Source organism: Papaver somniferum, chromosome 4 (assembly GCF_003573695.1).
Source record: "Papaver somniferum cultivar HN1 chromosome 4, ASM357369v1, whole genome shotgun sequence".
Classification (NCBI taxonomy): Eukaryota; Viridiplantae; Streptophyta; class Magnoliopsida; order Ranunculales; family Papaveraceae; genus Papaver; species Papaver somniferum.
This window is the reverse complement of record NC_039361.1, coordinates 118948346-118962615: the sequence shown is the minus strand read 5'-3', so window position 1 is coordinate 118962615 and position 14270 is coordinate 118948346. Positions and strand designations below refer to the sequence as shown.

At 45.3% G+C, this 14270-nt stretch overlaps 1 protein-coding gene across 1 annotated transcript; it reads right to left on the bottom strand.

Moving 5' to 3' along the window:
• Positions 1-1517: 1517 nt before the first annotated feature.
• LOC113273048 lies at positions 1518-13821 on the bottom strand. The gene is made up of 4 exons (XM_026522818.1): positions 13434-13821; positions 2335-2600; positions 2072-2079; positions 1518-1962 (listed from the first exon to the last, which is right to left on the bottom strand). The coding sequence occupies exons 1-4, from the start codon at positions 13819-13821 to the stop codon at positions 1518-1520; spliced, it is 1107 nt and encodes a 368-aa protein (XP_026378603.1).
• Between the last annotated feature and the right edge of the window lie 449 nt (positions 13822-14270).

Sequence of the window (14270 nt, the reverse complement as noted above, 5' to 3'; positions counted from 1 at the left end):
CTTTTCTTATGACCATTGGTTCTATCTTTCCTTCCTTCACCATTCTATGAATGCATCTGCTCAAAACATCTTCCATAATAACAAACAGAGTTGGGGACAAGGGATCACCCTGTCTTAGTCCTCTACCAACAAATAAGAATACTTGTGGTCCAGCATTTATCAGAACTGAAATTTTTGCGGACTCAAACAAGGTTTGCAACCACCGACACCAAGATTTTGATAAACCATACTTGCATAAAACTTGAAATAAGAAATGCCAATTTACTGAATCATATGCCTGGGAAATGTCAAGTTTCAGAGCCACATTTCCTCCTCTTCTCTTTTTTCTCATTTCATTCACTAGTTCAGATGCTAAAATGATTTGCTCTTGTATACTTCTTCCTTTAATGTAAGCCACCTGCTGAGGACTTATCAATTTTTTCATCAAAGAACGCATTCTTGTATTGATTATTTTAGTAATTGTCTTGAAGTTGACATTACTAAGACCAATTTTTCTAAACTGATTAGGAGATTTAGCACCTTCAATTTTAGGCAGCAGAACAAGAAAATTTGAGTCAAGTCCCTTTGGTATGAATCTTTTTTTCCAGCAAAACTGAATAGCTTGAACCAAATTCGCATGAATTATATGCCAACAAGATCTATAGAAACAAGTTGAAAAACCATCTGGGCCAGGAGAACTTTCTGGATCCATACTAAAAATAGCTTCCTTTATCTCTTCTTCATTTGGAACTGCATCAAGCATTTGTTGATCTTCTTCAGTGATAACCTCTGGAATGACTTCAAGAAGAGAATCAGCTTCTTCAGTTTCTTGAAATTGGAACTTTTGCTCAAAATGATTTACTAAAGTATCTGTTATCTTCTTTTGATCTGAAATTATATCTCCATTACTATCTTCCAGCTCACTAATGAAATTTCTTGATTGCCTAATCTTCAAATTAGTATGAAAAAAGCTTGTATTGGCAGAACCCTCCTTGACCCATTTTGTTCTAGTTTTTTGTTGCAGCATTGTTTTGAGATGCACTTCTCTAGAATTATAATTATTTTCAGCCATAACCAAATTATTCAACATTTCAGTATCAGCAAGATTGTTATCTGATAATTCCATTGCTTTCTGAATTTCCTCTTCTGCTTCTTTAATTTTGACATTTACATTACCAAACACATTCCAATTCCAGTCTCTCAAAATATTCTTCAATTTTTTTTAATTTTTGAAGTAAAAAAAAAGAAGGATCACCAACAACTTCTTCATTCCATCAAGTAGACACTAAGTCCATGAAACCAGGATGACTTAACCATATTTTTTGAAATTTAAGAGGTATATTTGAAGGCTTGGGAATGCTTGCACTTCCAACTTTATAACCCCAATCAGCAAATTTTTGAAACCACAAATGATTATAGACTGCTCTGTCCAAATTACTCAAAATTCTTTTGTTTCCATGTTGACAGTTAGACCAAGAGAATTGTAACCCAGACTTTGGAGCTTGAATTAATTCACAATTATCAAGACAAGTATTAAATTATTGCATCACCCTTCTATTAGCTGCTCTTCCACCAATCTTTTCTTCAGAAGAAACTATAGAATTGAAATCCCCAATAGCAAGCCATGGTTGCTTTAAATCACTTATGAGCTCCATCTCACTACATAAAAATCTTCTTTGCACCACTCCCACACGAGCATGAATTCCAGAAACAAGAACACCTCCAATACTAACAGTAATCATCTGACTTGACATTGAAATTACAGTTGGTTCTGGTAAAGTTTTATTCCAAAATAGCCATATATTTCCTTTTTGATTACCAACTGAATTATGAATAACTTTATTTTGAATTCCAGGAAGATTTAATTTATTGCAGAAGGAAGCACTACAAACAACTTTAAGTTCAGCTACAAAAACTAATGAAGGATGAAATTGATTAATTAAAGACCACAATTTATTTTGAGCCCTAGATCTTCTAAGGACCCTGAGGTTCCAATAGAGAACTTTCATTGTAAAGAATGGAGGCCTTTTGTGCCTCACTTTCCTTGATTCTTTCTAAAATTATATTTAACAGGAGCTTGTTGAGAATTTACCTCAGGAACTGCATTTACTGAAACATTAGAAAAAGTAGTTGGATTGGATGCAACTGGTTTCTGAATTATCTTGGACCAAGAAGTAGTTGGAACCCTTTAATCTGATACAGAGTCATCCTTACCATTGATATATTTTATTACACTATTTTCTAAAAAATTGTCTTCAACAATTTGTAATACTTTTGCAGGAGTTAAAATTTCCTTATCATCATGAATAGGAATAGTGTCTTCAATATTTTCAACTGGAAGAGAACCAAACATACCAGAAGTAATCTCAATATTGTTTGTTTGATGAAAATAGTTGATGGTTGTTGAATTTGAGATGGTGGTGGACAGATATCAAACTTTTCACCTATTGCTGGAGTAGGTGGAATATTAGAGCTCTTTCCCACTTCTTGTGCTTTCTGAGATTCAAATTTGTCTCGACTCTTTATTGGTGAGGAACCAAAAAGTGGAGAGCTCATGTTATTTTTTTGATTGCTTGTTTCATGAGATACTTGCTTAACTCTGCATTCAGATTGGAAATGACCTACAATTTTACAATTATGGCAGAATTTAGGTAGATTGGTAAGTAAAACATCTTGCTGTTGATGGTGGTTTTTAGCTTAGGGTGAAAATCGTAAAACCTTACATCTGACATGACGTCACTAGGACCACTAGCGCATTTATTGAATCATTCAACACGCCTACGTAAGAATTACCATGGTACCTTCTTTTTTTTTTACATATATATGTGTCATGTTCCATGGTAGAATCCTTAATATTGACCGACATCACCTTCGTACACCAAACCCTAAATTCTTACACCACCGTGCTAATGGAAAACCATGTCAGCAACGTCTCCGTGCCAAGGCATGCCACCCATGCCAGCTGCACCACCGTGCCAATGGCAAACCATGCCAGCCACGTCTCTGCGCCAAGGCATGCCAACTATGCCATCCGCATGTGCCAGTGGCATGCCGTGCCAGCCACATCTCCGCGCCAAGGCATGTCAACCATGCCAGACGCGCCACCGTGCCAAGGCATGCCAACCATGCCAGCCGCACCACCGTGCCAATGGGAGACCATGCCAGCCACGTCTCCGCGCCAAAGCATTCCAACCATGCCAGTCGCGCAACCGTGCCATCCATGTCTCCACGCCAAGGCATGCCAACCATGCCAGTAGCACCACATGTGCCAATGACATGCCGTGCCATCCACACCTCCGCGCCAAGGCATGCCAACCATGTCAGCCGCGCCACCGTGCAAATGAAAAACCATTCCAGCCATGATTCCATGCCAAAGCCATGCCGGCCTCGCTACATGCCGCTGGCTGCCAAAACGAAGGGTTTCAACAATCAACGACCACCCTTCCATCTGAGATGCAGATCTTATCCGTCCAAGGTTGCCAGCCAACGCATGGTAACCTTTGGCCCAATGCCAAAACCCTAGTTTTGGCCACGCCTAAACCGCGCCAAGGCATGGCAACCATGCCACATGTGCCAATGGCATGCCGTGCCAGCCACCTTGCCGCGCCTAAACCATACCATGCCGGCCTTCCCTTTATGGCTGCCAAAATGAAGGCGTGCGACAATCAACGGCTACCCTTCCATCTTAGATGCAAATATTAGCCGTCCAAGGTTGCTAGCCAACGCATGGTAACCTTTGGCCCAACGCCAAAACCCTAGTTTTGGACACGCCTCAACCGCGCCAAGGCATGCCGACCATGCCACATGTGCCAATGGCATGCCGTGCCAGCCACCTTGCCGCTCCTAAACCATACCATGCCGGCCTTCCCTTTACGCCTGCCAAAACGAAGGCGTGTGGCAATCAACGGCCACCCTTCCATCTAAGATGCAAATATTAGCCGTCCAAGGTCCCCATCCAATGCATGGTAACCTATGGCCAAACGCCAAAACCCTAGTTTTGGCCATGCCTAAACTGCGCCAAGGCATGTCGACCATGCCACATGTACCAATGGCATGTCGTGCCAGCCACCTTGTCGCGCCTAACCGTACCATGCCGGCCTTCCCTTTACGGCTGCCAAAACGAAGGCGTGCGACAATCAACGACCACCCTTCCATCTTAGATGCAAATCTTAGCCGTCCAAGGTCGCCAGGCAACGCATGGTAACCTTTGGACCAACGCCAAAACTCTAGTTTTGGCCACGCCTAAACCGCGCCAAGGCATGCCGACCATGCCACATGTGCCAATGGCATTCCGTGCTAGCCACCTTGCCACGCCTAAACCATACCATGTCGGCCTTCCCCTCACGGCTGCCAAAACGAAGGCGTGCGATAAACAACGACCACCCTTCCATCTTAGATGCAAATCTTAGCCGTCCAAGGTCACCAATCAACGCATGGTAACCTTTGTCCCAACGCCAAAACCCTAGTTTTGTCCACGCCTAAACCGCGCCAAGGTATGCCGACCATGCCACATGTGCCAATGGCATGCTGTGCCTAAACCACACCATGCCGGCCTTCCCCTCACGGCTGCCAAAACGAAGGCGTGCGACAATCAACGACCACCCTTCCATCTTAAATACAAATCTTAGCCGTCCAAGGTCACCAACCAACGCATGGTAACCTTTGGCCCAACGCCAAAAGCCTAGTTTTGGCCACTCCTAAACCGTGCCAAGGCATGCCGACCATGTCACATGTGCCAATGGCATGTCGTGCCATCCATCTTGCTGCGCCTAAACCATACCATGTCGGATTTCCCTTCACGGCTTCCAAAACGAATGCTTGCAACAATTGACGGCCATATTTCCATCTAAGACGCAGATCTTAGCCGTCCAAGGTTACCTGCTAACGTAGGGCAACCTTTTGGCTCGACGCCAAGCGCTAGTTTTGGTCGCGTCCAAACAATGGCAAAACCCTAGCTTTTGGCCATGCCTAAACTAGGCCATATTAAAGCCATGTCGGCCATGCTTTCATGAAACTGGCTACCAAACGAAGGGTTGAAATAATCAACGGCTACCCTTCCTCTCAAGATACAAAATCTCGACTGTCAAAGGTCACCACCGAGCCGGCAAGTCTCCCAAGCTCAACTTTTCAAACAACAACAACATGCTACATGTTTTCCACGAAAACACTCGAGACATCAACACATGTCACAAACTGGGGGATGCTCATTGAGTATTGGTTTGGCGGTTTACAGCGTGCGACGTACACTACACCCGTTACAAGACAGTGTCATAAGGATGAGGCTGTTAGTAAATACAGTGAGTAATGGTAAAACGCTTTCTTTTATGGAACATCAATTCCAGGAGTTACCGGTTACCACCTCCTCCCATTTACTCATCTGTTTTCTATTTCTTACGAGACCAGAGTACGTTTCACTTCGACTTGTATAAATAGGTCTTACCTATTCCACCGAACAACAAGTTCTGTTCAGGAGAATACAACACTCAGAAAACGTTTGCTAGCTTTCCCATCTGTTAGCTTCCCACTTTCTGATGCAAGTCACAAAACAACTACTCTTCCAGGATCAACTATTCTGGTCTCAACACTCTCTTCGCTTCCCTCCCCAAAACCAACCCTTCTCCTCCTCTTTGTGACCGAATCAAGTCTGGAACGACCATTTTTTGGTTTAGGCCGGATTTGTACAGATTGATCTCTTGAATTTAAAGTACTCCATTGCAGTACATTGTTTAGGGTTTAAACTCGTTTCTCACCCACACACCCGAAATTACCGAAATCAGCAGAAACCGTTTTCACCCTCAAACAATTGGCGACCACAGTGGGAGATTGATCTTTCGGTTACAATGTCAACTTTCAATCCTCGATCTCATATTTCGACCCAGACGTCAGGACGGTAGAATCCAAACGACCCACCCAGGGATCGATGACTCGGTTACCAGACGACCCGGTTACCAGTCATGACACGACAAGGGATGACTGGGGACTTTCCACAGTCACGGCGGTGCTTCCCACAAAACTCGGTCTTACACCTAGGAGATTCCTTTTCATCAGGAGATCCGAAAAACCGAGTAAGTCTTGCTAGAAAAAATACATGGTCTACTACTTCAAATCTTCACAGGGGATCTAAAAAACCGATAGCCATATTTTTCCCGTGTTTCATGCTTTATACTATCGTACAAATCCAGAAAATCAAAACCATAAACCAAGCGCTTTGTTTGCCTTTCCAAAAAAAAAGTCACCTACCCGTACGTGCCTACTTTGCATAATAATGATTACCCGTCACTATTCATGAGGTAGCCAACGTTACTACGGTGATATTCGAAGAGGAATTGTTTATGACGAAGTGTTTCTACAAGTTTATGAAATGCATAGCCACGGCTAGGGGTTACACTTGTTCAGAAGAAAAATATTTCTACAAATTTATGGAAGGCATACCTATGGCTAGGGTTTGCACCAACACAAGAAAACAAGAAAACAAGAAAACAAATTGAAATAGAAACGCTGGAGTACATAGCTGGAATATGCTTGCCCACTTTATTGCTACCGCTAACACCAAGACGTGAGAACAAACATACGAGATAAAAAGGAGAGCCAACCTCTTTCATACGCATAACACTTTTGGAATTTGAATAAGGAAATGATTTCCTATTTGAGCTACGTATGGAAAGAGTCAACTGGGCCCATAAGAACAAGTCCGCGCCACGCCAAGCCAGCGTCGTGCCAAGCCAACAGTCCGCGCCATGCCCAGCCAACAGTCCGCGCCATACCAAATCCAAGCCAGCGTCCATGCCAAGCCAGCGTCCACGCCAAGCCAGCACCCATTCCAAGCCGATCCAGCGCCAACAACTTGCATCTTTCCATCGCTAACATCTTGCATCTTTACAACAGCTTGCATCTTTCCAGCGTCAGCAACTTGCATCCTTTCCAGCGCTAACAGCTTGCATCTTTACAGCAACTTGCATCTTCCCCTGCGCCATTAGCTTGCATCCTTCCAGCGTTTCTCTTGAACGCCCAATATAAGGGAATCAACAATTTAATTTCATTACATGAAAAGATCAGGAACGATTTCTCCAAAATCGAAGCAAAGAAAAATCAGCAACCCCTCTGAGTTCACAAAGACTCTTTTCCCTGTCAGGAGATGCATGATTTCTGGGGACTTCGCCCGTAAAATCGTGCAGTCTATGATGAAACATTTATATGAGATTCTATATTTCCCCAAGGCGCAACGTCAAGGCATATATTGCATCCCTCAACCGCACTGCATCAGGGAAGCAGCTGTTTCTCACCAGAGAAGTCGTTCCCAAACCCCAACCACTCTTGGAAAGCACGATTGATAGATGGAACTGGGGACTCCTAACAATTGTTCGCTTGAAGGGTGTTCAGTTTGACAGCACACTGGTTAACGCATCCGCTCCACTTCAACATCCTCCAGCAGCGACTCCGTTTCAACGATCACTCCGACAGCCGCTCCGATTCAACGCTCGCTCCAGCAGCCGCTCCGTTTCAGCGTTCTTTCCATAAGCTTCTTCAGGATCCGAAGACGAGGCTTCAGCGTTCGGCTTCTTAAGTTTCAACATCTTCTCCAAGAGCCGAAGCTGCTTCAACGACGCTTCTTCCTGCAAAGGGTCGTACCACCACACTCCCATGTCAAGGATCATGATCACAACCAACCAATCTTCATAGTCATGGACAGTTTGCTCGCTTACACATCCAGCCAATCCTTTTACTTCCACGGATGCCTACACAACTCTAGCCAATCCTTTTACTTCCACGGATGCCCATACAATTCTATCCAGCCTACTTTGTTACCACGACAATGTAATCTCTTATGATTACATTTGTTACCAAGAATTGTTGCCGCTCATTTGTTGATACCAGCCAGAGCTTCACCACAACAGCAATCACTACAAAGATGGAAACATGTAAACCATACTTGAGGACTGAGGATATACAAGGAATCCCTTCACTGTCAAATCTCAGAATACACAGTGAACCAAAAGGCCATAGCCGCAACAAGGTCATCTACTCTTCAAGGGTGCAACGAAAGAATATCATCACCTCTCTGTCTAGAAGATGCCTTAAACACTTTATGAGGCCGCGGAGGATCCCAATCCTACTCAGTAGAAAACAACTTCAGAAACTGAAGAAAAATGCGACCGGGGACTTCTCTTCGCAGTCCATCAATGACCATCAAAGACTCATGAGATAACTCCAGAGACTCGGCTGAAACATTTTCTTGGAGAAACAGAGGGAGCCATGATAAACAACATAACTCTCTCATTCCTAAATCTTCGCTATCCAGAATATTTCGTCCATGCGATATCCTGAGCATCCTAGCGTCACATACAGAAGAGTACGATAATCTTGTATCAAATCATGCGGACGTGGATTCAAGGAGATGCAATGAAAATAGGACACACATGGGGACTACCAGCATGATACGCTTTCACTCCTCTCAACCAGGTTATTTCTGATTTCAAAATCATCATTGTCAAAGTTTCACGATCCGCAGGAATTTCTCAACACGAAGCCGTACATGTACACCGAAGACTTCAAGAGCACGCCACAAAGATACATTCACATATTCATCCATGCTATCGGATCAAACCGAAGTATAACTGGGGACTTCTTACCACATCTCATTCCATACGATAGTCCAAGATTCAGAAGATGGTTTGAAGGATGTCGCTTAGAACAAAGTCCTGGAAGACTTGATAGCAACACATCGGCAACGGAACGTCTCCCTATTTCATCCGGGGGCGCCAAAAGTTTTCGACCATACAAGCATTCACAACACATCATCATCACGATCAGAAGGTCCAGGCACTAAACAACCTAAAGCCGAGGATGGACCGACACCGCAACCACAATCTCCAAGATTAAACCTGACATGATCGTTGCCGAGCATATATTCCATCCGTCCGTCCCAAGAATGCAATGGAGTTTGGTAAATTTTGGAATCCACTGGAGAGACACTGCAGACGAAAGCGCGGATACAAACGAGCAACAGAAAATAGAAGAAGGTCAATACCTCTTTTCATATGGACAGGGTTTCTAGAGTTTTGCACAGAATAAAGTTCCCTTCTTGCTCCATGAACGGGAACAGATGACTCGGCAGGACTATGCTATCCCGGACCCGCAACATCCCTCCTGAATTCTTCCTGAGTTTCACTGTCGGGCCGTTTTCACCTTCTAAACTAGCACAAAAACTAAATATTCCCGCTTGAGGAGATATGAAATTCTTTTCCGGTTAGATGGAGGGGTGGACTGTAAAAATCCTAGTTCGTATGAGAATTCTACAACGATTTTTGTAAGGAGCGCTAATTAGGGTTTCGGCATCCCAAACCCTAATTTCGAAAAAGTTTCCAGGCGCCATCACTACCATTTGATAACCGAAGTTCCAGCGTCATCACCATCGTTTGGTATCCGAAGTTCTGAAACCAGTTTACACCATTCTGCGGGCTGAAGACAGTTTTCACTATTCCGTTGACCGAAGCCAGTTTCCTCCATTCCAAGCCAACCAACGCCTGCGGCTCCCATTCCAAGCCGACAATATACATCTCACTACTTCACGGTCTAGCCAGCAACACCTCAAGTAGAATCTATGCAAGGGCGCCAACACGAGAATCACGAACTCTCCTTACCTCTCGAAAAAGGTTAGTCGGGTCTTCTTGACCATCTTTTCACGACTTGTCATTTCGATTTTGTCCTCTCCTGTCACCATCTTATGCTTACCTCGCAACAATGCTCATGTTCCGAGCTAAGCAGGGGACTTGCTGTTGATGGTGGTTTTTATCTTAGGGTTAAAATCGTAAAACTTACATCTGACATGACGTCACTAGGACCACTAACGCATTTATTGAATCATTCAACACGCCTACGTAAGAATTACCAGGGTACATTTTTTTTTACAAATATATGTGTCATGTTCCTTGGTAGAACCCTTAGTATTGATCGACATCACCTTCGTACACCAAACCCTAAATTCTTACACCACCGAGCCAATGGCAAACCATGCCACCCACGTATCCGCTCCAAGGCATGCCAACAATGCCAGCCTCACCACCGTGCCAATAGAAAACCATGCCAGCCACGTCTCTATGCCAAGGCATGCCAACCATGCCAGCCGCATGTGCCAGGGGCATGCCGTGCCAGCCACATCTCCGCGCCAAGGCATGTCAACCATGCCAGCCGCACCACCGTGCCAATGGAAAACCATGCCAGCCACGTCTCCGCGCCAAGGCATGCCAACCATGCCAGCCGCACCACCGTGCCAATGGCAAACCATGCCAGCCACGTCTTTGTGCCAAATCATGCCAACCATGCCAGCCACGTCTTCGTGCCAAATCATGCCAATGGAAAACCATGCAGCCACGTTTCCTCGCCAAGGCATGCCAACCATGCCAGCCGCACCACATGTGCCAATGGAATGTCGTGCCAGCCACACCTCCGTGCAAGGAATGCCAACCATGCCAGCCGCGCCACTGTGCCAATGGCAAACCATGCCAGCCACGATTCCATGCCAAAGCCATGCCGGCCCCGCTACATGCCGCTGGCTGCCAAAACGAAGGGTTGCAAGAAACAACAACCACCCTTCCATCTGATATGCATATCTGAGCCGTCCAAGGTCGCCAGCCAACGCATGGTAACCATTGGCCCAACGCCAAAACCCTAGTTTTGGCCACGCCTAAACCGCGCCAAGGCATGCCGACCATTCCACAAGTGCCAATGGCATGCCGTGCAAGCCACCTTGCCGCGCCTAAACCATACCATGTCAGCCTTCCCTTTACGGCTTCCAAAACGAAGGCGTGCGACAATCAACGGCCACCCTTCCATCTTAGATGCAAATCTTAGCCGTCCAAGGTCGCCAGCCAACACATGGTAACCTTTGGCCCAACGCCAAAACCCTAGTTTTGGTAATTCTTAAACCGCGCCAAGGCATGCCGACCATGACACATGTGCCAATGGCATGCCATGCCAGCCACCTTACCGCGCCTAAACCATACCATGTAGGCCTTCCCTTTACGTCTTCCAAAACGAAGGTGTGCGACAATCAGCGGCCACCATTCCATCTTAGATGAAAATCTTAGCCGTCCAAGGTCGCCAGCCAACGCATGGTAGCCTTTGTCCCAACGCCAAAACCCTAGTTTTGGCCACGCCTAAACCGCGCCAAGGCATGCTTACCATGCCACATGTGCCAATGGCATGCCGTGCCAGCCACCTTACCGCGCCTAAACCATACCATGTGGGCCTTCCCTTTATGTCTGCCAAAACGAAGGCGTACGACAATCAACGACCACCCTTCCATCTTAGATGCAAATCTTAGCCGTCCAAGGTCGCCAGCAAACGCATGGTAACCTTTGGCCCAACGCCAAAACCCTAGTTTTGGCCACGCCTAAACCGCGCCAAGGCATGCCGACCATTCCACAAGTGCCAATGGCATGCCGTGCCAGCCACCTTGCCACGCCTAAACCATACCATGCCGGCCTTCCCTTTACGGCTTCCAAAACGAAGGCGTGCGACAATCAACGACCACCCTTCCATCTTAGATGCAAATCTTATCCGTCCAAGGTCGCCAGCCAACGCATGGTAACCTTTGGCCCAACGCCAAAACCCTAGTTTTGGTAATTCTTAAACCGCGCCAAGGCATGCCGACCATGCCACATGGGCCAATGGCATGCCTTGCCAGCCACCTTACCGCGCCTAAACCATAGCATGTCGGCCTTCCCTTTACGTCTGCCAAAACGAAGGCGTACGACAATCAACGACCACCCTTCCATCTTAGATGCAAATGTTACCCGTCCAAGGTCGCCAACCAACGCATGGTAACCTTTGGCCCAACGCCAAAACCCTAATTTTGGCCACGCCTAAACCGCGCCAAGGCATGCCGACCATGCCACATGTTCCAATGGCATGTCGTGTCATCCACCTTGCCGTGCCTAAACCATACCATGCCGGCCTTCCCTTTTACGGCTGCCAAAACGAAGGCTGCGACAATCAACGACCACCCTTCCATCTTAGATGCAAATCTTAGCCGTCCAAGGTCGCCAGCCAACACATGGTAACCTTTGGCCAAAAGCCAAAACCCTAGTTTTGGCCACGTGTAAACCGCGCCAAGGCATGCCGACCATGCCACATGTGCCAATGGCATGCTGTGCCAGCCACCTTGCCGCGCCTAAGCCATACCATGCCAGCCTTCCCCTCACGGATGCCAAAACGAAGGCGTGCGACAATCAACGACCACCCTTCCATCTTAGATGCAAATCTTAGCCGTCCAAGGTCACCAACCAACGCCAGGTAACCTTTGTCCCAACGCCAAAACCCTAGTTTTGGCCACGCCTAAACCGCGCCAAGGCATGCCGACCATGCCACATGTGCCAATGGCATGCCGTGCCAGCCACCTTGTTGCGCCTAAACCATACCATGCCGGACTTCCCTTCACGGCTTCCAAAACGAAGGCTTGCAAAAATCGACGGCCACATTTCCATCTAAGACGCGGATCTTAGCCGTCCAAGGTTACCAGCTAACGCAGGGGAACCTTTTGGCTCGACGCTAAGCCCTAGTTTTGTTCGCGCCCAAACAATGGCAAAACCTTAGCTTTTGGCCACGCCTAAACTAGGCCATATTAAAGCCATGCCGGCCATGCTTTCATGCCACTGTCTACCAAACGAAGGGTTGCAATAATCAACGGCTACGCTTCCTCTTAAGATGCAAAATCTCGACCGTCAAAGGTTACGACCGGGCCGGCAAGTCTCCCAAGCTCAACTTGCCAAACAACAACAACATGCTACATGTTTTCCACGAAAACACTCGAGACATCAACACATGTCACAAACTGGGGGATGCTCATTGGGTATTAATTTGGCGGTTTACAGCGTGCGGCGTACACTACGCCCGTTACAAGATAGTGTCATAAGGATGAGGCGGTTAGTAAATACAGGGAGTAATGGTAAAACGTTTTCTTTTATGGAACATCAATTCCAGGAGTTACCAGTTACTACCTCCTCCCATTTACTCATCCGTTTTCCATTGCTTACGAGACCAGAGTACGTTTCACTTCGACTTGTATAAATAGGTCTTACCTATTTCCACCGAATAACAAGTTCTGGTCAGGAGCATACAACACTCAGAAAACGTTTGCTAGCTTTCCCATCTGTTAGCTTCCCACTTTCTGATGCAAGTCGCAAAACAACTAGTCTTCTAGGATCAACTATTCTGGTCTCAACACTCTCTTCGCTTACCTCCCCAAAACCAACCCTTCTCCTCCTCTTTGTGACCGAAGAAAGTATGGAACGGCCATTTCTTGGTTTAGGCCGGATTTTTACAGATTGATCTCTTGAATCTAAAGTACTCCCTTGCAGTACATTATTTAGGGTTTAGACTCGTTTCTCACCCACACACCCGAAATTACCGAAATCAACAGAAACCGTTTTCACCCTCAAACACTTGCATAAAACCTCCAAATTTTGTTTTGACCCAAAGTTTATGTGGCACCTTCCTTGCTAAATCAATGTTGACTAAACCTCTTGCATATAATACACTCTCAAAATTTAATGTATCTTCATCCACTTTAACAGGAGTATCCAAAGCTTTGCAGATGGTGAATAAAGTTTGTTCATCCCAATACTCTAAGCTCAACCCAGGAAGATGAATCCAAATGTTTTCACAAGAAGTACGATGATTTTCTGGACGGAAATTTGGAATCCAATTTCGAATCCGTAATTCTTGATGACGAACTTCCCATTTACCATCTTTAACATAACCTTGATCTTGTTCATTATCTAGTTTGATGGTAAAGAATCCTTTCCCAGTGGAATCATTTTGCATTGCCCAACCAATTTCCATTGACTTTTCAGATCCAAAAAAGCTTCAGAAAATTTTAACCGAACTAAATCGAGTCTTCCAATTAAGGAGTTTTTCCAAACAACGCATCTATCATCAGTTCCTTTGATAAGATCTATTGAAGAACTTTCCTTAACAGGATTGTTAAGATCAACAGAATAAACTAGAAATTATTTGGATCTATTGAAGAACTTTCTCAGAATAAACTCGTTCCTTTAAATCATTATCGGCTTTGTAAACAGGAAATACTACATCGTCTAAAACGAGGGTATTCTAGTCAAATCCTCGTCCTTTTGAATAGGTGAATAATTATTAAAATTATTTGGATTTGAACTAGAAATAATATTATCATTGTAAAGCTCATTTGAAGTAACCATTTCCTGATCACTATTCCTACATAAGTATGATTCTCCATCAACACTATCCTCATCATAATAACATGAAAAAGATCG

Coding starts and splice junctions, on each gene's coding strand:
- LOC113273048 (XM_026522818.1), bottom strand. CDS start 13,821: ATGGAAATTGGTTGGGCAATGCAAAATGATTCCACTGGGAAAGGATTC. Junction 2,601..13,433: donor GGTCAAAACAAAATTTGGAG/GTTTTATGCAAG, acceptor GTAAAATTGTAG/GTCATTTCCAATCTGAATGC.